At 39.7% G+C, this 27,992-nt stretch overlaps 1 protein-coding gene across 1 annotated transcript in view; it reads right to left on the reverse strand.

Annotated features, from left to right (window-relative positions):
- Window positions 1–27,992, reverse strand: part of ATG2A (autophagy related 2A) — a 2,853,001-nt gene that overhangs the window by 1,105,864 nt on the left and 1,719,145 nt on the right. Inside the window, exon 23 of the mRNA XM_044075772.1 lies at window positions 14,416–14,496. Coding sequence (XP_043931707.1) covers window positions 14,416–14,496 — 81 coding nt within the window. The remainder of the gene's footprint in view (window positions 1–14,415; window positions 14,497–27,992) is intronic.

The raw sequence follows: 27,992 nt of genomic DNA on the forward strand, positions 1-27,992 counted from the left end.
TACACGAGGCAAGTTGTATTGGGGATCACTGGCCATGAAGAGATATAATAAAACCACTAATACAAAAAGGAAAACAACAACCAGCCAGTGAATCCACAAATAATTTATTTAAAAGCTGAAGAAACTCTTTCCTCCAACGTCTCGGCTCAACACAAAAGCCTACAAGGAGTAAAAACATTCCAGAAAAGCTTGCCTCATATACTGTGTTCAATTAAACAATCAATCAATCAATCAAATCAGATATTTCCAATTTAACTCTTCATTAAGTCCATATGCATGTAAAGTGTTAAATTTCAGAATATAAAGATATTATTTATTTATTTATTTATTTTTACTCTATAAAAAACTCTTTGGACAGTCAGCATCCACAAAAATGATTTTTTTGAAGTCGGTGAAGCTCAGTATGGGATGGAGGTCTTTCATCTTCTTTATAACCAAAAGGAGGACAGGAAGTAACTCCTGATTTTATTCCAAAGGACAGCTAGCCTCTACATCCTTTTAGGAGTACAGTTTAGGCCTGTCCAAAGAGCTCTGTGTTAACAACTGGGTCACTGAATGTAGCCTTTGAGTGAAGGCCTGACACCACTAAGACTCAAATATGTGGCTGTCAACTGTCATATCTAGCACCCACTAGTCTTCTATGATGGCTCTCCAAGACAGGGAAAACACTTGAGAACCACCATCGCAAATGCAGCCATATGCACCTCAGTAAGTGAAGGAGACAAGACTGATACTTAACAATTCTTTTCATTCTGTAAGGGAGCTTATTTTTCTTAGGTTTAGCTAGGCTTAGACAAATACTGGGAGGGTCTTTCTTAGAAGGTCATAAACTGGATCTTGCATTGGCTGAAGAAGATCTCCCATATGAAAAAGGCACACAGGGTGATCTTTTTAAACTCCTCCTTGAGGGAGTAGAGCTTCACATGCATCAACTTATTCAAACAAATGCCCAAGTCTATTGCTGTAACCACATATTCAGTGCAGTCAACGTTACAGGGGGTAGTAGAATAGTCCACCGTAAAAGTCACATACAAAACCTTAACTATTTCCTTCTTAACCCAAGCTAATAAGAATGGAATGCTCTTTAAGAACCTCAAGCACTAGGGTGAAAACAGGTCAGGAAAAGAGATGAGGGCCTGAAGCCTCAATGTCACAGAAGAGAATGCCTTCTTGCCAATCATCTACTTGTGTCTTTCGGCTTTTCCCGGTTAGGGGTCGCCACAGCGGAACTCCGGTCCGCTAATGATTGGCAGTAGATTTTTACGTGCCGGGTTGCCGGCCCTGATGCACAACCTTCAATGAAGGTATGCCCATTCATGCATGTCTCCACACAGAAGACGCTCTAGCTGAGAATCGAAAAGGACAACATCTTACTGTGAGGCGACAACGCTACCGCAGCACATCTACAATGTTTTGGAATACTCGTCAGATAGCAGATGGTGGCTAGATGGTGGTCTCTGTCCTCATTTCCACCAAAGTGACTATGCAAAGGTCTGTGTTAGGATGCTTGGTCAGAATCTCACACCAGTTAGCCAGAACCTCGTAGGAGGCATCTGCTTCCTTTGGAAATGAAAAAGCAGTATTTGGATACTTCCAGGATGCACAAAGTACAGTTGGGTAAGTAAACTTACCATAACAGTAGATGTTCAAATGATCACTGCTGCAAGTACCCTTAGCTATATTATATCCTTGGCTGGTAGTTATATCCTGCCAAGGCCATAACAGCAGGCCATTCTCCAAGGATGCAGAGCACCTAACACTCTCCCAAAGCACCAGCTAGCTCCAGATAAGTTGACTAAAAAGTCAGGTTTGGATGTCAACCCCTTAAAAGCTTTCAAGTCAACAGAGAAAGGGAAGCTGAGCCCTGAAAGGACAATGCTAGGAACAAAAAAATAAAAATAGTATTCACACCACAGCATTAATCTCACATAAAAAAATAAGGGGTATGAAGGGAGTGGCTACTGCAGCAATTATCATTCAAACATCTACTTTAATGGTAAGTTTGCTTAGACAACTATTTTGTGTTCATCATAATGATCACCGCTTCAGTAACATTAGCTATATGGGTAGATTACTCTAGATTACTACATTTGGGAGGTGGAAGGGTCCACACACCCATGAAGAATGGTCAGAGCAAAGCCTGATCCAGACCTAGAGAAGGGATCAAGCTTGTAATGCCTTATAAATGAATGTATAAATACAGGACCAAGTTGCTTATTCTAGAACAACTCTAGAACCTAACCCTTTTCAAAAAGCCATAGATGAAGCGAAGGTCCTGGTAGACTGGGTCTTGACCCTGCCTGGAATAGTTTTGTTGTGGCAAGTATAACAAACTGTAATAGCAGGAGACAACCATTTGGAAATGGTATGTTTTGACACAGGCTGTCCCCTTCCTCTTACCTTCACAAGAAATGAACAATTAAGCCAAAAATTTGAAAGATGTAATTCTGTCAAGATAGTACTCGAGTTGTCTGTGGACATCCAAGGTATGGAGTATCCTTTCTCTCTCATTTTTAGGTTAAAAAGTACAGCTAAAAATCCTATGGTTACCTGTAAGGGTGTGGTAGCCAGTCATGTCTCAAATTACAAGTATCATGCGGAGCCCTTTTCTTCTGCACAGTTCTATATACCGGTGCTACGTTAGCTTCTGTGGTGACGCAAAAGCATACTTTTTGTCCGGCTGCTAGGGAGCAAAATTATTTGCTAGAGAATTTTCAAGCAGGTTACGTTTGGTCAAAGAAAGAAAGAAGCCTGGAGACAACTCATTCCAGATCAGTCCTTTATTCAGTGCAGTTAGGCAGATGAGCGCCTTCTGAGATGGTGTTCAACTGAGCTGAAATTTATCATGAACAATGGAAGGCAGGCAGTAATCTTAACTACGTCCCCTGGGCATGCCTCAATTACTGGAGGGGCTGAGGGGTATACCCTTCAGGAATTTAGGACTGACATCCGTCCTTAACCCTTAAAGTGCTGGTATAATGCCCAAAATATTAAAACAACATAAAAAAATTGTGTTTTGTTTTATTATATCAAACCTAGCAGAATGAGTCATTATTGCTACATACAAATTCGTTATAAGACGTAAGCAGTATAATATAGCAGTCATTAGTTTTTCAGTCCACAACCCAGATACAGTGTTAGACTGCCATCTTTGACTGTTACCATCTCTGCTCACAAGCAAGGAATTTGCCAGTACATTAGTTATTAACATCCTTGTGAGAGCACAATATTTTGGCTTATTCATTTTTAGGCTAAGGAAAGAAAACAGGAGATGTATAGTTTGGCTTAAAGTAAACTAAGATGCCACCTTAGGCATAAAGGAGGATTAATTCTCAAAAAAACCCTGTCTCCATGGAAAGTGAGATAGGGCTGACTCACCATAAAAGCTTGCAACTCAGATACTCTTCTTGCAGAGGTCAGAGCAATCAGTTAAATAGTTTTCCATGTTAAGAGTCTCTAGTCAGCCAGATTATCTGGTTCAAATGGAGCAAGTATTAGCTTCTCTAACACAAAAAAAATTAAGAACCAAAGGAGGGGGCTCCAGTTTTCTTGGACGCCTCTCATACAAACCCTCTTTCAAAATCATTCTGACATGAGACTGCACTGAAAGAGTAGGATCCTTTGGCAGACATGCAGAAAAGGCTGATAAGTGAACCTTGCTGGAAAAGTAAGAAAGGCCGCAGGGATAGTAACTCATACAAATAGTGTAAAACCAGAGAACAACTATCCCTGAATGGGTTCTGGTAACATTGCTGGCACACAGGAACATTCATGTCCAAGGAAGAGGAAAGACATCTGTTTTCCAGGTGGTCTTGCATGGAGTCCTGGAGCTGAATTTTTCCAAATGATTGCTCAGAAAGGAGGCAGATAGGTCTACTTGAAATACTCGCCACAGATGGATCAAATCTTGGAAGACCCCCGATCTAGTTTCCATTCATGGGGGTCTGCCCTTGTTCTGCTCAGGTTGTATGCTACATAATTATGCTCTGATGGGATGTAGGATGCCTGTAGAGTGAGACTATGCTGTCAAGTGATTTAAAGAGCTGAGTGCCTTGATCAAGGCAAGTATTTCTTTCATATATAGGTATGCTTGTTTCTGTGTCCTTGGTGTCCCACCACCATGCACTTTTACTCTCCTGAAACTGCTCACCAAGCAAAAGCTGAGGAGTATATGATGGCTGACTGCCTTGGAACACAAAGGGTGAGTTGGATTTAGGGAAATTTTCTGTCTCCACAAAGTGATTTTTCTTTTTACAAACCCTAGAACTGGGATTTGAAAATTCAAGGGATACTGGTACTGACATCAAACAGACTTCAAATACTAATGCTTCTTTCTCATGCTGAATCTTGCCAGAGGTATCATGAGAATCACAGAAGCCCTGAAACCCAAATCCTGAAGCATCTCCTTGCAGTGACGTCTGAGTGAAAAACCTCAGGAATAGATGTGTGTGTGTGCAGGTACTAAACATATTTTTATTTTATTTTCACCCTGTGGGAGAAAAGCTTCTTGAACTGATGTGTCTAGCTGACACCCCAGGAACACAATCCTGTGTGGAGAAGTCAAAAAGACTTTTGAACATTCTCTTAGAATCCCAGCTTCTGTAAGGCATAACTCTCCAAGTGATACATTCCTGATATCTTGAAAAAGATTCTGCAAAGATATGCATGCCATCTGAATATGGAAAAAATGAGGATATCCTATAGCCTGCAATGAGCTAGAACTGGAGCTAAACACTTTGTAAACACTCTTGGTGCAGAGGACAGTTGAAAGAGTTAGGCACATAACTGATAACGTGATCCAAACACACACACCTTTTAAGAAAGGCCTGAAGTCTGGACAAACAGGAATATGATAAATGACTTTTAAACCTAGTGTCACCAAGAATCTTGAAAGAGGAAGAACAGGTAATAGGTTAAGAAGTGACATCATTTTGAACTTTGGTACTATCACAAACAGGTTTAGGAAAGAAAGATCAGGAACTGGGCTGCAAGCATTTGGCACTACAATCATCCTTCAAAAAAAAAAAAAAAAAACTTTCCCAACCTGGAAAGGAAAACTGATTCTATCACTCTGTAGGAAAGCACATGAAGGATGGGGGGGAAAGGGTCTGGTCTGGGCAGATCTGGTGGATGAGGAATTATCCCCTGAAAAGCAGGGATTGCCTCCCAGTATAGTCTGTAACCATGATGTTCAAAACCCTTTGTCTGAAACTATCTATTTGCCAAAGAGAAAAGTGGAGATTCAGACTTTCTGGAAGGGAAGGGTGACTGGCAGGGCTGGGGGGTGGCAATGTCCCTTAAAACGTCATTCTCGGTTTAGGGGGTTCCTGACTTATTTTTGGAACACCCTTGCCACTGAAATATTTGTTTATCCTCATTTTGTTGATACTGTTTATTTTATGTTTTGTCAAAATTGGAAGAGATGTTACAGAATTCCCTTAGAGAATATGGAAAAGGAGGGCTGAAAAATTGTAGAGATTCTCTCTATTAATTTACCCTTTCATCACATGTCTTCATCGCTTCTACAGCAGAGCGACCACAGGAGAATTCAAAATCTAATTTTTCACATCATCTGGGAGGTTCTGAAAATACAGGCAGGCAAACCTCTTCAAAACAGTTGCAGTGGCCACAGCCCTGGAAGAAGTATCAAATGAGTCATACACACACACACTATAAGAGATGAGCTGCGACTTGTACAGTGGAAGAAAAATGATTCAAAGGTGATTTTTTTTTCACAAGAAGAAATGACACACAATGTTCTTCATACTTCTACTGCTAGCATAAACTTTAACATATGACCCTGACAATTAAAAATTCTGAAAATCAAAGTTACAGAGCACACATTTTAACATACTTACTGATAATCTTCCCATCATTGTCAGAAAGACAAGAATTGGCATTAACCAAAAGTTTAGAAGCAGTAAGATTAACTAAAGCTATAGCTGCTGAGTCAGGTTTGGGAAAGTACAGTTGTGTACACCTACCATAAATGTAGATGTTCGAGTGCATTCCCTGTTGCAGGCATCACACTTGGGTTATCCTGCCAGGGGTAGCCCTCAGTCGGCCCGAATACCAGGGGCTTAGTAATTCTGCATCGGATGCTGTCGCAACAGTGAAACATGAAGAACATCAGTGCACAAAAACTTAAAAGACTGTACACATTCTATCTAATTTTGAGGAACAGCAGACTGACTGCCCAGAAAATTGCATGCAATGACACACACATCCTCCTGAGCTGACAGAATTGGGAATGGTTGAAACTTCTGTAAATTCCTCCTGTAATAGCTCACAGTATTTTCTGAAGGACTGAGAGACCTCAGTATTCTCCCACTGAAAATACTGGCACATTCTTGAAATAGTCTCAGAGAAAGAGAAACCCCCTCCCTTGCTCACTGCAGGGACCTCAACAGCTGAAGGAGACGTGGCTAATCCCAGTACATAGGGCTGAAGGTGCTATACCAGACGGATTCAGGGTAAAACATAAATGCTCTGTGGAACAAGCAATGCCCACAGCAGAGTCACCCACCTGTGCTGAGGCAAATTTTTCACCTGGTGTTGTGGAAAAGGTGGTTACTTTTTCTTTTTGTTTGTGAAGAAAACCCAACAGTGGAACTGGTAATTTGCTCCATGGTCAAACCAACAATACTGCCTCTTTCCCAGGGAAAACAAGCAGCAAAAGCCGGTAAAAATGCAGTTTTTAAAAGTCACTTTTAACACATAAAAACACAGTAAAGGGCATGTTAAAGTACGTTGACAGCTCCAGAAAGTAAAACAAATAAATTTTCTCCACAGAAAAATGGTTTTCAATTACTTTGAACCTTTAAGCTGACACGAAAAAAAAACTGGGCTCCTGTTTAAAAGTACAGTTAAGTCACGTGCAGTCAATTAACAAACAAATTTCTAGGTTAAAAATAACTTTCCTAAACAGGAAAGTACAACAAAACAATATTTTTTTAATATGGAAGGTATTCATCTGCCAAGCAAAGAAGAACACAAGCAGAATGTTGCGCCTAGAAAGCCTGCAGAGGAGCACACTCTTCAACAGCAGGAAAGCTCTGAAGGGATTAGCACTCAAACCTGTCTTTTTAGGCAGCTCACCTCAAGCTGACTGATAGGTTTGGGCATGTGGAAGGTGCTCTGAAGCTTTGGAAGCTGGCCAGCTGTTAAATCCTTGGCAGGATATAACCCACATAGCTAAGACTACTGTAGCATTAATCAATATCATATAACATATAATATGCTTTAATAAAGACTCCGTAGGAAGAATAAGCCAGGGCTGGCCTTTATCTTTCCCAGATACTGAATTCAAGCATTTCTATGGAAGGAATGCAGGCCTCAGCCAGATAGTGGTATACTTCACGACTCTTAAGGTTTCTCCAAAGGAAAGCTCATCTAGTTGGTAACTGTAAGAAGGCGACAAACCTCATTATCTTTCTCTCAGAAATAACGATTTTGGGATCTGCAAACTTTTCTAAATATGAATGGCAGGGAGGCCCTCACGTCTACCAGTTCTAGATTCAGAATGCATGTGAGTGATGTGTGTGCAATGAGTAACCAAGTACTGGCATTCAGGTATATGTCTGCCAGTGATAATGGTGACAGGGACTTGAGAAGATTGACCATGCCAGTGCTAGTTTCAAATGATGTTCCTTAATGTGCTTCCATATCCATGAGGATAAATGCAACCAAATTCCAATTGGCTGAAGACTGAGGCTCATGATCTGAATGTCAAACAAATACTCAGATCAATTAACTAATTTAAGCATCAAAAAGCAGAAACTTTCCCCAAGACGTATGTTAAGATCAAAATCCAAACATATGTAAATTCCAAGCAGTACAAATGAATTATGTGGACCATCAGGAACAGTAAAACTGATGGATTATTTTCTTGAGACTTGGGGCACTGCTTCTCAAACAGTGTACAGCTGAGATCAGCTTTTGTTAAGACTGCAATACCTCCTGACTTTTTCTTTTCCTTATTGTATCTCAATACACTGTAGCCACTGGAGTTGAATTCTTCATTTCTGTGGTGTCTTTTAACCAGGTTTTTGTAACTGTTAAAATGACAGGAGTATAGCAGTCAATGAAGTCTTGCAGTGACCTTATTTTACTGCAGATACCCCAGGCTTAGTCTATTATAATGCGCTTGTCTTTATGTGTAGCACGTTTTATGTTATTAATACTTTCATTGTTGTTACTAGGAAATTGTAATGGGATGGCCTAGGATGAGGTGACTATCATCTGAATTTCTGATAAGCAACAGTTTACTAATGTGTGTGTGTGTGTGTGTGTGTGTGTGTGTGTGTATAAATATATATATATATATATATATATATATATATATATATATATACACACACACACACATATATATATATATATATTGCAAGCGTGTGTGTATGTGTGTATATATATATATATATATATATATATATATATATATATATGAAATTGTGTGTGTGTGTGTGTATATATATATATATATATATATACACACACACACATATATACACATATGTGTGTGTGTGTGTGTGTGTGTGTGTGTGTATATATATATATATATATATATATATATATATATATATATATATATATATATATATATATATATATATATATATATATATATATGGATAGACACATATATACACACACACACATAGACATACCTAAACATATATATGGAGCTTCCTAATAATCTCAGGGCAAGTAAATAAAAAAAATATTTTTGCAGGGAGTAAACCCCTGCATCCCCATAACCCCCATTAATTAAATATATCAACTCTAGGATCACACAATACAACGGAAAGAGCAAATTCTCCAACCCCAGTATTACAGTGATCTTGAAACACTGCTGATTAGCTTTTCTGTTGACTAAGCTGGGCAGGCAGGAAAGACGTTGACATTACAAGAAGATGACCAAGTCAAGGGGAGACATACACAAGCGCAAACCCTACATAAAGAGGGTATCAGCTAAGGTTTGTGTTGTGTTGAATTGTTCTTCATCTGTTATTAAACTCACAAGAAGCTACTGCTAAAAAAAAATGAGGGTTTACGTAAACATTAGACACATGCATCGTTGTGAATACTAGGTATAATGAAATTTAACTGCTTGGTGTTTATTTGTGAATTTTTAGGAAGTAGTTAAGGTTTGCACAGAGGGTAATTTGCAACTGGTAATGTGCTGAAAAGAAAAGCAAGTCAAGTAAGACTGTCTGTGGAGAATGGAGAGGTATAAGGGAAATGATGTGGGGGTGGGTGGGAATAGGGGTAGGGCAGTGAAGTGACTCCAAGGCTATTCCCAATGCATGGAACTTAGAGAAACAATCAGAAGGCCAGCAAGTTGAAAAGGCAATCTCTCTCCATGTAAACAGGGCCACTATTAAATCAAAGTTATACAGCACCACCGGAGGGGTAGACCAAGACAACTCAAGAGAAAGAGATCACATAATAAAAACTAACTGTAGAGTGTGAAAATAGAAACTAGTAATGGAACTGTACGGCACCAGAAAATTTTACCACAATAAGGTTAATTAATAACTGCTAAACAAATGATGAATAAAGCACTTAACCACTAATATTGTTCAAGCAAAGGCCAGTATTTCATGCCTTTTCGCCAGCTGCTTTTATTTAACTTTTTGTTGAGTAGCAATGACTTTTTCTTTATGGTCACCAGGCAAGAGAATAAATCTACAGTTTTAATCAAATACAAAAAAGCACAACTCACTGAGGAGGATGAATTAAACTACAGGTTTACCATCAATCAGCAGTGACCTCAATATGAGACCAGGTGGGTTGTCTATTAATTCTGGGTGAAGAGGAAAGCAGCTGAGCTGGCTGAACTTAAAAATGATGTGCAATTTATTTTTTCTTTTTTACTGTTTCTCTCTTTAGTGGTCTTTCTTAGTCTAAAATATTTCGTTTTTACTTAAGTTTCTTAACTAGAACTACAGTTACCAAGCTGAATAAACTTGCGGCTATACTTTATGTATGCTGAGCAGCTGCCTGGTACTTTTGGATTATAACTCATGTGGTCCTGGGCTTATGGTGGCACATGGCGGGGAGCACAATCAAGTCAGGCAATCAGAAAATAAATCCATGAGTAACCAAATGAATTTTCGTTCTAATAAACAGTCAAAAAAGGAAGACAGATAAATGCAATGTGACATGATTCCAGAAAAGGTGTACAATGCTTGGCATACAGTATGACAAAACAGACATAACACTGCAATTAAATGGCTCTGGCTTGAGTGTAGGGAGCACACACTGCCACTGCACAGAAGCAAAACTGCAGGATTCAGCAAGTGTGGGCATATTCCAGGTGGAATTCAGAGGGCTGCACAGAGTGAGTGGGTGCTCCACCAGGGGGATGTCACGCTTCCCTGCAAGATCAGTAAGCTGTCAGGCTTTCTACAATTGGACTGTCACTGTTGGGAAAAGAAATGAGCTTACTAGGTTCCTTGGGAGATGAAAAAGAATGGGCACTAGGCTACATCAACCACCAGGGTCTTTATAAGCCTAGCGATGCAACCCAACCCACTTTTGCCCTTCAGTACACTGGACACCTATATGGAGAGGGTATGTTAGTAAGGAGGTAGCCAATAGTTATGTGTGTGTAGGGGGGAACATGTTAAGTTTGGGATTAGTTAACTTACTGTCAGCCTCTGTCCATCAGAGACATGGGTTTAGACCAGGGGATGAATTTACAATTTCCCATCCACTGATCAAAGTTTTGCTTGAAAGGAGTTAGGGATGAACTCCGCTTCATGTGGATGGGGAGCCTGTTCCATAGTGCAGGATCCTTTGAGACACATATTGGTCTCTCCAGCATATTTTACTTATGTTGCAGGCAAAGTTCAGGTCCTTGGATCTAGTGGTCTTGGTTGCTGTTGTGCGGATATGCAAGGGGTTCATCAGAGCTAGGTTTGAGGATGCCTTATATGCCAGGCAAATATCACCTCTTGGTTACCTGTAGGAGACTGAGTAAATAGGGCCTTAAGGTGATCTATGTAGGACAGAGATTCTCCTAGTGAGAAACCTTTGATGGCGTTCCAACTGTTGCGGGTGCCTGGTTAGGTACGCCAAAGGAGGCATTGTATTCGATGGGGTGCCTTAAAGGGTAGAGCAGAGTAGTACTATAACTTCCTCTTTACTTGGAAGTCATACCCTTGCTTATGAATTGAGGAACATACAATGATATTCTTACTATCTTTGGTACATGTTGGTCAAAGGCTAAATTGCCATCAACATATGTTCCAAATCCCTAACTACTAGGTCAACTCTTAATAGTGTTTTATCAGTGGAGTAAATAGCTTGGTAGATGACTTCCAGAGGCTACTATAACGCATTTCTTCACTTGAGTTTTAATCCGTGGTTCTGGCACCAATCATTTGTTTCTGTCAGACCTTCTTGTAGGATGTTTGTGCTGTACAGGGAATCTGTGACAGCTCCCAGTTTACAGTTATCTGTGAACTTGGTGAGCCAGAGGCCTTTGACATTAGCCTTGACCTCTGAGAAGTAGATTCCAATTAGGAGCAGACCCAAAAAAGAGTCTTGGGGTACACCACAGATGACTGGTCTCCTGGTGGAAGTGGTCTCACCAATCCTGACTTCTTGGGTTCTATCTGTGAGCCAGCCAGCCATAAATCCATGAAATTGTGTAAGGATTTATGCCTAGTTCTGAGATTTTTTTCAACAATACCCGTGTGGGGCACTGTACCATTTTTCCATCATCCATATCCTTTTTGACCCTCTTGAAAAAGTCTACCAGGATGAGTTGGAAAGATTCTTCCTCGACAAAGCTGTAAGTTGCCAATGTCCCTATTGATTATTTCCATGATAATTTGTTCCATACGTCTGCATATTAGACTTGTCGGACTGATGGGTCTATAGTTTCCAGTGTCGGTTGATGGTCTACCCTTGCAGAGAGGGAGGACTTTTGTGGCCCTCCATTTACTTGGTATGTAGCCAGTTTTAAGGCTGTAGTTGAATAGTGCTTCTAGTGATCCTGATAAGTCATTTTTGAGGCTATTTAGAAGACAACTGGGGATATTGTCAGGGCCCACTGAAGAAATATTTCTGATTTTTGCAAGCACTGCCAGGACATACTCCCTGTTGATAGTTGGGGAGGATATGCTAGACAGGATTTCATAGGAGATAGTGGGGAGTGGAGCAGGGGACTGGGACTAGAGCTAAATTTATCAGACAAAAGATTTTTGTCACCTTAGTCAGTGAAAACTGCGGTGGTGGTGCTGCGGTAGCGTTGTCGCCTCACAGTTAGACGTTGTCCGTTCGATTCTCAGTTAGAGGGTCTTCTGTGTGACAACATGCGTGAATGGGCGTTCCTTCGTTGAAGGTTGTGCGTTAGGCCTGGCAAGCCAGCACGTAAAACTCTACTGCCAATCATTAGCGGACCGGAGTTCCACTGTGGCGACCCCTAACCGGGAAAAGCCGAAAGACACAAGAAGTCAGTGAATGTTACGCTATTTACCAACAGTTCTTCACACACTGTTGTATGCTACCTTTAAGGTTCCTGACATAGCTGAAGAAGGCTTTGTGATTGTTCTTAGCCTAAAAAGCTATCCTAACCTCATAACTGGCCTTGTTGGACCTTATTAGACCTCTTAGTTTCTTGTTTAGCTGAATCAGAGAACTCTTGCTTCTCTGAGAGTTGTTCTTTCTGATTTTGGCCATGACTTTTTTTCTTTTGTTAAATACCCTGTTAATGTTAGGATACCACCAGTGGGGTTTGTTTTTGGTGTTAGTTCTGGGTTTGCTTCTGGCAGGCACAGCAGCCTCAATGCAGCCATTTGCATGTCTGTACAGGGTTCCTGTGAACAATCTGCATAGGCAGCTGTGTTCCTGGGGTTTGTGGGAGCCTTGAATTTTAACACACTGTCGCTTAACAGGATGTAGTCAGCTTTAGAATAGTTCCTGTTACTAGTTTTTTGGGTTTTTCAACAGTTTTGTGATCTGGCCTCAACTAAGAGGAAGTGATATATGAAGGGGGGGGAGGTGCCATTGTAAGTTTGTTGGTCAAACAATGTGACCTGCACCTGGGCAGGACATGATATAAAACTATCTGTGGAGAACTGAATGTGGATATACCCTAGGATATCATCCTTTTTAAATAACCTGGAGATATACTTGTTGCTAAAGTAAATCGTGACACTGCTACCTTTAGCTCCTGTCTCTGCTGTTGTTGGCGCAAATGTGTGGAAGGCACTGTAGCCTTGCACTGCCAGAGTACTTTACATGGCTTTAAGTCAGGTCTCAGACAGCTTGTAGGGTGTGGAGTTTTTTGTTCAGGCTCTTAGCATTGAGGAATAGCATCTCATGTTTGCTTTGATGAGCTTTTTTTTTTTTTTTTTTTGCTATGTTGGTGGTTTTGCCATTTTGACACTGCCTATGGCTCTAAGGGGGTTTTAGCCAATATCTGAAAGCCTGGGGGGTACAAGTAAAGACCATCCTTGGTAAAGCAATGTAGTCTGTTAACCATATCCGCACATGCTGATAGATACTGGATTCCCCAGGAGTGACACTAAAAACTAAGCCAATTGTTAAAATCAATCGTTTTCTGTTCATACTCTGACATCATCCTAAGTGAAGGTAGAATGTTGTTTAATGCAAGGCATGAACCTGTCTGGAACACATATTCAGACAGATCCATATCATTTCTTTTCATACAGTCTCATGAGGTATGTCTCAGGTCATTTACACCCACATGGACTATGATAGGATTATAATGGCACATGTGGTTCAACTTTGCTGGATTAAAGGAGCATTGAGCCTAAGGGGCCTGCCAGAAAATACAGCACAGAAAAGAGACAGATTGTCATGCACACATTTAAACACAACACTATAACAACAAAGTTATAAAAACTATATAAGAAAAGATGCACAAAAAAGACTAAAGAACTGAACCACACAAAGAAACATATGTTAATTAAACATCCTACAACTACTCAACATAAAATTAAGCAGGGACAACATGAATAAGATATCAAACACTGAAGAAAAAGATAAGAAATAGTAGAAGAATGTAGCAAACAACAACAGAAAAGATAAAAGGAAGAGAAAGGGACAGGTTTAAAAAAGTGGTTATAAGGTTTAAATGCCACAGGCAAGTAAGTGGATGGATGGGAGCATTAAAATACAAAAAGGCAATATAATATAGGAGAAAATTACAAAATTCAAAAATAAAGTTAAAAATTAAGGCATAAATGTGTTTGAGGGGATGACACTCAACAGTAAATTTATTTTCCTCCTAAACACTAGACTTGTCTGTACACATAATGAGAAAGGCCTAGTTAGATAGTGCCATCAAAAAGAATGCTAGATAAAGGAAAATGGACAGCTCCCATGGGAAACAGAGTATGCAAAAATAATGCTTTGTCAGCTTTGTAGCTCACTTACTTGTGCATGCCAGCTTTGGTTGGTTAACGCCATGTGATGACGCACTGTTGCTGCTTGCAGTCTCAAGGCAACTAAAAATTCCTAAATGGTTAAAAAAAATTTACTGAGAAAATTATAATAAACCAGACTATATGAATAAACTGCACAAAGTTAAACCAATCACAGAGTCAAGATGGACCCACCAACACAAACGAAAAATATTTTTCAACTTTTTCACATTTCTATAAAATGCCACTTACAATTATAAAACACTAAATATAAAAATTGCAACTGAGTCAGAAGAGAGAGTTTAATGTTATGGGTGCATCCCAGTTTCAATCAATCCACACACAATTACCAAAATCCAACAATTTATATGCCTAACCATCAACAGCTAATTGGAGAGAGAAACTGGATAAGTACTATACTGTCACAGCTGGAACTTTAATGTATTATTGAACCTGTAACACTCTGCTGGAGCTGTCTATGACATAATGATTACCATAACTGAATTACAATTGATAAGCATTAAAACTGGACTACTGATTTTTTATCATGTATTTTATCATGTACATATAACGTCCATCCTTAACAAGTTACTCCACTATCTTGTTACAACTAAAGAGTTTCTTTTTTTCTTAAGTTCCAGCTCAATAAACAGGTTTCTTTTACTCTAGAGTGTTTCTGATGCACTTCCTGCACACCGATCAAGAGCTTAATTTAATCTCTGCCAGTATGAACACAAAAACTGAGAAAAAAGGGCCAGAGAAATTATCAGTAGGATAAAATATAGTCACTGGCTAATAAATACACTGCCTGGATACCAGCAAGTAAGACATATCAGGAATCTGAAAGAAAATCAAGTGAAAAGAAAACACTGGCTTGGAATAATCCTGCAGCTGTTCACCACAAGAGATTACTTCCAGTAATTTAGAGGAAAATAAATTAAATGTACTCAAGAGGTGATTAAAATAAATGAAATGCTGAAGGAATATGTCAATTCAAATAAGAAAAGGCTGGAAAAAATAAAAGTAGCTTTAACTAGCTATTCAAATCTTTTTCTTTTGGCTTTTCCCAGTTAGGGGTCGCCACAGCAGATCACCTGTCCGCTCATGATTGACAGTGGCATTTTTACGGTGTCGAGTTGCCAGCCCGGCGCCCAACCTTCCACAGAAGGCACACACATGCACGCACTCACATCTAGGGCCAATTTAGAGTGTCCAATCCACCTACAGCATGTCTTTGGGATGTGGGAGGAAACCGGAGCACCCGGAGGAAACCCACGCAACCACAGGGAGGACATGCAGACACCGCACAGAAGGCACCCCAGCCGAGGATCGAACCGGAGAACCTCTTGCTGTGAGGTGGCAATGCTAACCACTGCACCACCATGTTAACTAGCTATTCAAATGAACTGAAAAAATCAGAGGCTGAAATAATGAAAACGGGAAAAGGCTGGCTGAGTAAAAGACTTATCAAGAAGACATATTTCCAAAAACAAAACAAAAAAATATATATAGTAGAGCTAGAATACATTATCCAGAGAAAACGTGACAGACTGCATTAATTAAAGCACAAACATGCAAATGGACAGCTGTTCCACAGGATGATTTTTAATGAAAGGATTTATTTATTCAGGCATGCAAATTTCTCTCAGGAACCAGGGAATGCCGAGAGGCAGAGGAGAGAATCAAGCGGCTGTATCCAGGATTAAACATGTTTTTGATGCAGAACAGGCTAAGGATGAAATACAAAGTTTATTAAAAAAGTGAGCCAGCAAGCAGAAGGCAACTCTGCTTCTCATTCTTCTAGCAATTAAGCTCAGACAGATACTTTGCCAGTGAAATCTTTCTAGTGTTCCAAAGAAACTGCTTGAGAGAGAGAAAAAAAACAGGAGTTGGCTAGAAGAATCAGGAGTACCTTGGACTTGAAAAAGATCTGGTGTTGGGAGATGGAGATAATCGGGAAGAAGACAAGCAACACTGAAATTAGTGAATAAATGTGGGACAAGAGTGTATGACTAGATTAATGTCCTGGGATTAAACTACTAACATTTTTTTGTAAACAAATGGGCTTGAAAAATAAGAATGAAAGGCATGAAACATGCCAAGTTTCTTGCATTTGCAAAGATATTAGCTTTTTTCCTTTACAAATGCATTCTGTTTGAGAGAAGTCGTCAGCAGTTGAAAGCAGCTGGTGAAGAGAATTTTGTACATTGTGTTCTGAGTGAAATTTACAAAGATTCCTTTATGCATCTACAAAGCTGTCAGCATTTTTCCTCATTGCTGACTACTTTTACATGGGGTCAAGCTGTCTGCATGTTCAAAGAATTAATCTAGAGTGTTCTGAGCATTATTTGAGGACAATGCAAAACTTAAAGGTACAATGGTGTGCAGTTCAGTGAAAAGTAATGTTTGAAATTATGGGAAATGAATAAACGATAGTGCCCCCCCAGCAGCATTAATAGCTTAACACATTCAACAAAACAGTGTACAACTTAGTTTTATTAAAATGTAGCCAGTGCACTTTTTTAGGGCTAAAAGAATAACAGGCAACAATCAGTAAATGTGGTAACACAAGCTGTGACATTGCCTTTTAGCACAAGTAACCTTAATTTCAGATTAGGTAATGCCTGTGAGCGCAGTTGTCAATTTGGAGCAATTGTTCCTATCAGGAGGGTTAAACTTCATTTGTTGAAAATGTACAGAGTTTTCTTTGTTTGTTCTTAGTTAATAGGTTATGAAGGTGCTCTGAAAATGGATTTAGTTTTTTGTTTGAGGGTTTTCATTAAAAAAAGTGACATAGGCTCAAATGGAGATGACAACAAACAACAGTATAAAAGATCAGACTGCCAAACATTAGTGTGCGCATGTAACACAAAAACTGGAAATACACATTCAAAATTTTTTCATGTGTAATAGGTGGGAACAATAACTTCTTATAATGGCGATGGTATCCATAATATCATGGAATGCAAACTGCTTTACAGGTATACACAAAAAGGAAGGAGTACTGCATTATATTACGGAATGCAAAGTGCAAAAATCAATGACACATAAGACACATATGGAAAGAAATGAGCATGATTTTACGAAAAAAGGATTTCAGATTGGATATTCAGCAGAGTATCAGGCACAAAGGAAAAACTGAGTAATTATACTAACTGCTAGAGGAGCTCTAATAGTGATAGAAGAGGAAAAAAGATAATAATGGTAGACTTGGGATAGTAAGGGGCTATTGGCAAGGGAGGAGGACTATGCTGACATGTATTTATATTCCACCAAAAACTGCTATTACAAAAATTTCAGGAGAAATAATCAGCTTTCACCAGGAAATATTAATCATACTTGGGGAGATGAACTTGATTAGCAGCAGTGAGGATGTACCTGGAGGAGCTAGGAGGCAAAATATAACAAAAGAGACTAGATTTCTTAAGAGATCTATGAAACTATATCATATGGAAGATGTGAATGCAGTAGTAGGAACTCAAAGATAATTTACATACTATTTCTCAAAGTATAATAACTGGGCTAGACTAATCAGAAATCATACTTCACAGGAACACATGCATTTAATCAAACATGTCAACACACATCAAATAACCGTATGAGATCATGCATTGATAAAAACTAAGATAAAAATACAGAGTAATGAAGTAAAAATGAGAAATGCATTCCCACCTACCTGTTAAAAAGAGAGGAATTTAAGGAATGAGTATTTGAACTTACTCAAGAATTATTAGGAAAGATAAAAAATTCTTCAGTATTTATAGCTAGTGAGTGGAATAAAATGAAAATATAGTTTAAAAATAGGGTAGAAGAAAAAGAGAATTAGATATGGTTAAGATTAAAACAAATTAGAGGGGCTGACAAAGGTTAAATTACAGCAGAATAAGGGAAATCTCACAGAAGAAGGGGAGGTACAACTGCAGAGTACTAAAGAGGAAATCAGGGAGTATCTGGATAAGATGCATGAGTTCAGAAAGATTGCTGTTAAATACTTTTATTATTAAGAACTCTAGAGCACAACAACAACTCAGACAACAGAAAGTGGAGTTGTCACCAAACTTAGGAAGCCTATAATGAGAAAAATAACCAGAGATCCTGTAAAGGTATTAAAGGTACTTCAGATATTTTATGAAATCTGAAAAAAAGAGACATTTGGAAATCAAGAAAGAGCACAAATGGAGACATTTATGGAAAACTTAATATGCCAAGGTTAGAGGTAGATGAAGCTCAATGATTAACAGTAAAGACAAGAGGAGATGAGATAAAAAACACTGATCTATAACCAATCGATATGTTGGAAAGTCACCAGGAACAGATGGTATTCCTGTGGAAGGCTGGACATTAGTGGTGGCTGAAATACCTAAAGATAGCAAAGACCTATCAGACCCAGCTTTTATGGACAGGAGACAAACATTTGCCAACATATATAGAACAATGATGATGCAGAGAAAGAATAAGACACACTAACGGGGGATTTTATGGGTAAGGCAATGGACGCATTAATTAGGAAGCCATGAGACAAGAATTAAAGTGGGAGGGTTACTCTCTGATAAGTTTTGCCTGAACACAGAAACCAGACAGGGGTGTACTCTTCCCCTTTCATCTGCTTTACATTTAGAGTCACTGGCAAAGAAAATAAGGGGCTCAGAAATTCAAGGATCTAATTGGTATGGTAATTAAGAAAAGTTGGCTTTATTTGCAGATGATGATATTTTGTAACTGTTAAATCCAGAAAAGGGCATTTTAAGACTGTTTCAAGTCTTTTCAGGATATATAATTAATGAAAATAAAACAAACTACAAACAAACTTTGTAACCATGCATGAATTGATTCAGCAATACCCATTTTTATGGAGAAGAATAATATGAAGTATTTAGGAGTATGGATTAAAAAGGCTTCTGATATTGTCAGCTAAGGATATGTGGGAACAGACTACACAAAAGATAATATAAAAAAAAAACAAACAACTGAGAGACTGGAAGCTCTTGTTTATGGATATGGATAGTAAGATACAAGCAGTGAAAATATGTTTAGTCCCGTTAATTTTATATGCAGGTTAGACATATTTTGCAAACCAGAACAGAAGCAGCAGACAATAATTATTGAAGAGTTGAAGGAATTTACCTGGGAGAGGAACAGAACACATGTTAAATGGGATAAGTTGATCCTTCCAACAGAACAAGGTGGTTTAGGATTACCTGATTTGAAGGGATATTTTAGAGCTACACAATTAAAGCTCATAAAAATAGCACAAGCATAAAGTTATAATTCAAAGTGGGAAGAGATGATGATGAAGCTGGGGGGGATTTAAGAAATAAGGAAAGGTAGGATTTTTGATGTACACCCTTAAGGAGAATAACAATAAAGGCTATACAGTATATTATATTCATAAAGTAACAGAACGCATGCTATGAACTAAACCAACATGAGAAAGGAAAAGGAGATTTTACCAATAGGGAGGACTGCAAGTAGAGGTATGGAGAACAGATAAGAAAGGTCTGGAATTTACTGGAGAAAACTGGCAAAGAAAAAGAGGCACTGGGAATAAATAACTGGAGAAGGAAAAGTAATAGAATTGGATAAGGCCAAGAAGGCATTTAAACTGCAGGCTAAAGACTACTTTCTCTACCACGGATTGATATCACATTATAAGGCAAAGAGAAAGGGATAGGGGATCCTAAGTGAAAGACCTGCTCTGGTAATGTTTTTAGGAGAATCCAGAACAGAAGCTGCTGTTAAAAGGGATAATTAGTATGGCATATAAGACATTGCATGATAACTATAAGAATCAGAGGAGGTTAGAAAAGATTGGGAGGAGAGACTGGATAATCAATTTGCAAGGGAACAATGGGAGGACATATGTATGGCTCCCAAGTATGCAACAAAGTCCAGCAGATTTAGGATCTTTGACTGGAAGTGTTTCCATAACTATTTTTATACCCCAAGCAGATTTCAAATAATTTTTCCTATAGTAGATGGAAAATGCTGGAGGTGTGATGAGGATGGAAAAGGTAACTGGGAACATATTTTGGGAGTATTATGAATTGGCAGATTTTAAAAATTCCCTGTAGAGTATTCTGTCAGAAATATTGGGTGAGCAAATGGGTGTCACTAAGGAGGTGATTCTTTTGAGCTAGAACAGGATCTGAACTGCCTCAACATAATAAGGCCTTCTTAAGTCTAATTCTAGTGGCTGCCAAAAAAGCAATTCCTAGAAAATGGAAATCACAGCCTAAACCAACTGTATTTGAAGTATTCAATATGGTAACAAAGATAAAAAAAAATGGAAGTGTGATATTTTTACAAAAGGAAAGCAGCAAATTACACAGAAATAAATGGAAATTGTGGGAACAATACATGCAGAATAATATTCAGGAAGAGGAGAGACAGGTTTGACGGACGGCAGGAACTGAGAAATGTATGTAATATTGGACTGACAGTTATAAAAAAAGAACATATATGATTCATAATGTATGTAAATGGAAACATTAATATGGTTTGTTTTCTTTTATATTAATGTATGCATATTTCTTAAGTGAAAATTTACTAAATGTATAAAAAATGTTTGAGGAAAATGAGGCTCAACAACTAATAGCTAAGATAGGAGGAGATCAGATAATGGTGATGTATAATTAATCTGCAGATACATCTCCGGGAAAGTACAGTTATGCAAGTACACTTACTATAGGAGTAAATGTTAGAATGATCACTGCTGCAGTAGCCTTAGCTATATGGGTTACATCCTGACAAGGATATAACAGTCAGCCAGCTATCAAAGCTTCAGGGCACCCTTCCATGTGCCCAAATTGACAGATTGAGCTGAGCTGACTAAAATTCAAGTTTAGGCAGCAAACCCTTCATAGCTTTACTGCTAACAGACAGGGAGGCTAAGCCCTGAAAGAACAATGCTAGAAACAACAAAAAATAAATGTCCACATCTTGGCGTAAAAAATACACCAAAATGAAATGGGGATGGGGGGAGGGATAGTTTAGCTTAAAGTAAACTTGGATACCACTTTAGTCATAAAAGAAGGCTTAGTTTTCAAACAAACCCTGTCTCTGTGGAAAATGAAATAGGGTTGACTTTCCATAAGAGCTTCCAACTTAGATACTCATCTTGCAGAGGTCACAGAGATCAGGATAACTATTTTCCATATTAAAAAAGTACAGTTGTGTACACTTACCATAAATGTAGATGTTTGAGTGTATTCACTGTTGCAGTCATTACATTTGCCCTTAGTCGGCCTGAATAACAAAGTCTTGGGTCCTGCATCGGTTGCTGTCTCCTCTTCCATGACATCAGGTCGTCAGGGGTATACAACATGCAGCCGACGCCATTTTATTCGGTTTTTCTCGCCCCAGATGTCAAGTGCCCCCCAAATGGGGAACAAAAAAAAAAAAAAAAAAAAAAATATATATATATATATATATATATATATATATATATATATATATAAACAAACAGCAATATATGTAAATGCACTTTTAGCAACATAAACTTTACCTTCATCTAAAAGCAAATACACCACAAAGGCTTTAGAATATTGTGAAGGAAAGAGAAGTTATTGAAAAGGGGGATGGCGGGTGGGTAACCCAGACTGCAACAGTGAATACACTCGAACATCTACATTTATGGTAAGTGTACACAACTGTACTATGTTCTTCGTGTTTCACTGTTGCTGTCATTACATTTGGGTAGAATCCCAAAGCTATGGATGGCAGGATGGAACTAAATAGCATTAGGAGCGGCTATAAGGCCATGCACAACTGCAGAGGCAAAGCCTGCCCTGGATTTGGAGAAGAGAGGCAAATGATAATGCTTTGTGAAGGTATGAACAGAGCTCCAAGTAGCAGCTTCTAGAATGTCTTTGGTTGGGACTCCTCTGAGAAAGGCTGCTGAGGTAGAGGCAGCCCTGGTGGAATGTGACCTGATTCCCTTGGGCACAGGTTTACCATGGTGCAAATAGCAGAAATTAATGCAGTGGCTTATTCACTTAGAAACAGTCTGCTTTGATATAGCCTTCCCCTCTGATCCTGAAGCAAATGCCACCAGTAGTTGCTCAGACTTTCTTAGAGATTTGGTACTGTTTAAGTAGAATCTTAGTTGTCTGTGTACATCCAATGAATGCAGAATCCATTCCCCCTTGTTCTGCGGATATGGGTAAAATGCTGGCAGGTGAATTGGTTGGTTAAGAGCCACACTGGATACCACCTTAGGCATAAAGGAAGAATTGGTCCTGAGGGACACCCTGTCCGGGAAAATGTAATAAAAGGCTCCACAGCCATGAGAACCTGTAGTTCTGAAACCTTTCTTCCTGAAGTGATTGCCAAGAGGAAAGTTGTTTTCCAAGATAAAAATTTTACATCCACAGTAGCTGCTGGTTCAAAAGGAGGCAGGGTGAGTTTTTCCAGCACAAAATTGAGGTCCTATGCAGGAGTTGGTGATCTTCTGGGAGGCCTTAAATTTTTGGCCCCTCTAAGATACTGTTTTAGCAGAGGATGAGAAAAGAGGGGAGGGGCTCCGTGTTGTAATGAGCCGAGATGGCAGAGGTATGAATTTTTATTGAAGAAAAAGATAGGCCCTTGTCAAGCATCTCAGTCAAGTATTGTAAAATCTGAGAGATATTTGGTTTTGCTGTGTCCGTTCCTTGTGCTTGGTTCCAAGCACAGAATTTCTTCCATTTATCAGCATAAGATTTTCTGGTACTAGGCCTTCTGGCTTCCAAAATGACATCCATCACAGATTTACTGAGAGGTGTTTGAATAATTAAATGATCAGCCATGCTGTAAGGTTCAGAGTTTGGAGCTGAGTGTGCAGAATTTGATTGTTCTGCTGAGACAGTAGATGAGGTATTTGAGGTAAGTACCAAGGAGGGAGTTGAGACATATTCCTTAGAATTGGGTACCAGTGCTGGCGAGGCCAGTCCGGAGCAATCAGGATCATTTTTGGTTTTTCCTGTCTGACCTTTAGTAAGACCTTGGAGAGAAGAGGCAGAGGGGGAAAGGCATAGACTGATAGGTTTTTCCAACTGAAGGATAGGGCATCCACTTTCCATGCTTGTCTGTGATAAGTCCTTGTGCAGAATTTGTCCAGTTGATAATTTTGGGGAGAGGCAAATAGATCTATGTCTGGGATCCCCCATTTCTGTGTTACCATGCTGAAGATTTGTGGAGCCAGTTTCCACTCGTGCAGGTCCATAAGATTTCTGCTTAGGTCGTCTGCCAGAGTATTTTGTTTTCCTGGCAGGAATTGACCATGAAGATGTACTTGGTCAGTCAAAGCTGTGTTCCACAATGCCATGGCTAGTCTGCAAAGGGGGTAGGAATGTGTACCCCATGCTTGTTTATGTACCACATAACCGTGGTGTTGGCCGTCTTTATCAGTAGTTGTCCTGGATGAAGTAAATCCTTGAAGGCTGTCAGAGCATTCTGAACAGCTAGCATTTCTTTCTGGTTGATATGCAGATGCATTTGTTTTGGGCTCCATATGCCCTGAATGCATCTCCCTGCCAGGTGGGCCCCCCAAGCATAGTCTGATGCATCTGTAGTTAGGGTTTGGGTGGCAGGGGGTAGAGTGAATGACATTCCCTTGTTTTGGTGACATGTCTCTGCCCACCAAAGAAACTCCTGTTGTAGGCAGGGAATGATAGGAATCATTGTTTCCAGGCTGTGACAATGTTGACTCCATAAACTTTTTAGGTACCACTGAAGTTTCCTCATATGCAGTCTGGCATATGGAATTAGCAGAATGCAGGATGCCATGAACCCCAAAGCCTGCAGAATTTGTCTTGCAGATAACTGGGTTTTGTTGCCATCTGTTTGAAGTATGTTGTCAGTTGCCTTTGTCTGTCTGGCGTAAGGTAAGCCATCTGGGCAGTTGTAGTCAAGCATGCACCCAGGAATGCAATTATTTGAGAGGGTACCAGTTGGGAGTTATTTTCGTTTATTGTGTACTCTAGGCATGCTAGAAGCCTTTTTACAAATGCCAGGAGGTATCTCCGGCATGATTCTCTTATTGGGATATGCAGGTATGCCTCTTTTAAGTCTAGAGTCACTAACCAAGCGTTCCTTCCCAGCATAAACAGTAGCTGTTGTAAAGTCAGCATTTTGAATTTTGGAATGTACAGGAACGTGTTCAGAATCTATAAGTCCAGTATCGGACGCCAGGCATTGTCTTTTCTGGGTACCAGAAAAAGTCTTGAATAAAAACCTTGTCCTTTTTCCTTTTCTGGTACTGGTTGAATAGCCCCCATATCCACGAGGGACGTAACTTGTTTCTGAGCCTCTGCCTACTGGTTTTGTGGCAGAGCCAACTGTTTGGAATTGGCAAAGTATGGAAAAGAAATATGTACCCCTGGGATACTATGTTTAATACCCACTTGTCCTGTTTAATTAACTGCCAATTTTGAGCATGAAGTGCTAATTTCTCCCCAAGGGGGCTGCCAAAAGATAAGTGCTTGGTGAAGGTAGAGGCAAGTCATTGAGACGGCTTACTGTAGGGTTGTGCGTTGTTTCCTCCAGATTTGGAGGTGGAGGCACCCCATTGCTTTGACCTGTAAGAACCCTGTGATTGGTATCTAGAGCCTTTTGAGCACCTGGATTTGCCTTGAGAGGCTCTGTTGGACACAGGAAAGAACCAACTTTTTGTAGGCCAGTGCCTACTGAACCTGGGTGGCTGCACTTGTAATAAATCTTTTACAGTTTGCATAGATTTAGCTTTGTCTTCCATTTTCTTTAAAACCTCTTCTGCCTTATTACCAGAGTATCATGCTGAAAAGGGGCATCCAACAATTTAGCTTTAACATGATCAGGTAGATTTTTGAGCCAGGCATGCCTTCTAATCACAGATCCAGTAACTGTGGCCCTGCAAGAGGCCTCCAAGGAATCAAAACCACATTGCAAAGTATGTTTTCCAACCTCTTCTGCTGCATGCAATAATTCCTGTAATTCTTTATTTTCCACATAATCAGAAATCAGCATAATTTTCTGTTTCAATAAGCCCATAACATGCTGTTGATATTTAAGCATATGAAACTGGCAGTTTAAGGCCCTAATTGCCAAGGTTGCAGACGTATAAACCTTCTTTCCCCATCTATCCTGCGCCCTGGAATCTCTACCAGACGGTGTAGGATTTTTGGCTGTAGAGGCCTTTACACCTTTGGGACCCTGTGAGATAGTCTCAGGATCAGCAGCAGGATGTTTGAATAGAAATTTGTGGGAGTCAGGAACCCTGTAACATCTGTCTGGCTTACTAGGAGCCAGAGGTAGGGAATCAGGAGCCATGCTTGATTCCGAAAACACATCATCAACAATGTCTAATACAGGAGGTATTGCCAAAGGCATATGCTGAGGAAGAAGGAGGAAATCCCTAAGCCGCTTTTTGATTCAGAGAAATCCTGACTCTCCCAATGAAAATGTTCACTTAAAGTATTCAAGGTTTCTCCAAAAGAATAATCCTCAGGAGGAGATGCAGATGGGATGGATTCTTCTGCATCTGAATCCTCACAGGGTGGAATAGAAAATTCCTGATCAGAAGAAGAATCAGAAGAAATGGAAACCTGATCTGAAGATTCATAATCAGTGCCTTGCCTAGGCCTCTTAGCAGGGGGAGAGGTTGGGAACCCCTGATCAAGGTAATTAAATCCTCAGCCATTTTGATCATCTATTTTTAGGCATGGGGGCCTGCGCACGTGGCTCATGCATCGGTTTTTTAGACATAGAAGTTGTTTTTGATGTTGTTTTTGTTGCTGGCGTCGGTTTAATGTAAAAATGTTGAGGCATGAAAACACCCTCAGAAACCGGTGCCTGCTCAGCGGCTCTGGACCCATCCAAGGAGACACATCCGCGGGTTCAATACTTTGCGAATCTCGCAGCAAAATGGACTCAGAAAGGGTCTCGGTAGAGGCCTGCAACTCAAAAGTAGCAGGTATCATGGGCTGCAAAAGCGTTTCACTGAGTACCGTGAACCGGCGACTGGCTTAGGAGAAGCTTCATCGTCGGTTTTGGACCTCGACGGTCTGTCTGTCGTTTTCCTTGCGTTTTTTGTGAACTCCGGTAGCCGGATTGCTAACCAATGACATTTCAGGGTAGTTAAATCTTGAACCAAAATATTTAGAAGCAAAAATATACCGACGCTTAATAGTGCGTTGGTTAAATTTAGCACAAAACCGAGAGCAAGGCACATTGTGATCAGTGCCTAGGCAAGGAATACAGTACAAATGAAAATCCTTATGAGGTATTTGCTTCCCACAAGTAATGCAATTATTAACTTTTACTGACATCGGAAAGGAGCAAGAAAAAGTTTCCCCAATGGGGTACTTAGCTTTAGTTTGAAGACTTCGGTTCTGAAATTCTAATATGGAAATTTCAGGAGTTGGTCGACCGGCACTTGCGAACTGCTTTCTGCTTCGGGCACGGCAAGAAAGACTGATTAAAATGGTGTCGGCTGCATGTTTTATACCCCTGACGTCATGGAAGAGGAGACAGCAACCGACGCAGGACCCAGGACTTTGTTATTCAGGCTGACTGAGGGCAACCTGCCACCAGATTACCCAAATGTAATGACTGCAACAGTGAAACATGAAGAACATCAATTGTTCGGATTTTCTTCAAAATTTAATTCTGTCCAAGTAGACTCAAGTTGTCTGTGCACGTCCAAGGAATGCAGAATCCATTCCCCTTTGTTTTCTGGATTTGGAGTGAAGGTTGGCAAATGATGGACTAGTTAAGAGCCACACTGGTAACCACCTTGGGCATGAAGGATGGATTAGTCCTCAGAGATACCCTGCCCGCATGAAAGATGATGAAAGGCTCCACTGCCATAAGGGCCTGTAATTCAGATATCCTTCTAGCTGAATTGATTGCTAAGAGGAAGGCTGTTTTCCAAGTAGCAGCTGGCTCGAAAGGAGGTAAAATGAGCTTTTCCAAAACAAAGTTAAGGTTCCAGGCAGGAGTAGGAACTCTCCTGGGTGGTCTCAAGTTCTTTGCTCCTCTGAGATACTGTTTGAGCAGGGGATGAGAAAAGAGGGGTGGTTCTGTGTTACAGTCAGCTGAAATAGCTGAAGCGTGGATTTTAACTCATTCACTCCGGAGCAGCTCTGAAAAAGCTGCCTGCTTAATTCCACAATAGGAACAACAGTGCAGCCTAAGCACATTTTCAGAAAATCCATTTCTAATACCATACAGAAAACAAATGTTCATAACTCTTTAACTATAGGAGCTAGACTAAAAATGTAAACATGAAAGTTGTTCAGCAGACACTGACCTTTCCAACAGTATAAATATTGACAGTGCAAATCAAAGTCATTATCAAATATTTGGCAAGGAATGTTGATATTGTACATATTTTTTACCTTTTTGGAAAAGCAAAGCACAATATCTTGGTCAATGTACCATGTAGAGCCACACAAGTTGTATTTAATTTGTTAGTATGAACGTCAGCTTTAAAATGATACCTTAACCATTACTGTGTGATATGGAGATATTCACAGAAATGTGATTAATATAATATTTCTCATAATTGATAAATAAACAAAGCATAATATCTCATCATCTGTAACAGACAGAGCCTACATATCAGTGCAGAAGTTG

This window comes from Protopterus annectens, chromosome 6.part1 (genome assembly GCF_019279795.1).
Source record: "Protopterus annectens isolate FY-2018-M chromosome 6.part1, PAN1.0, whole genome shotgun sequence".
NCBI classification, from domain to species: domain Eukaryota; kingdom Metazoa; phylum Chordata; order Ceratodontiformes; family Protopteridae; genus Protopterus; species Protopterus annectens.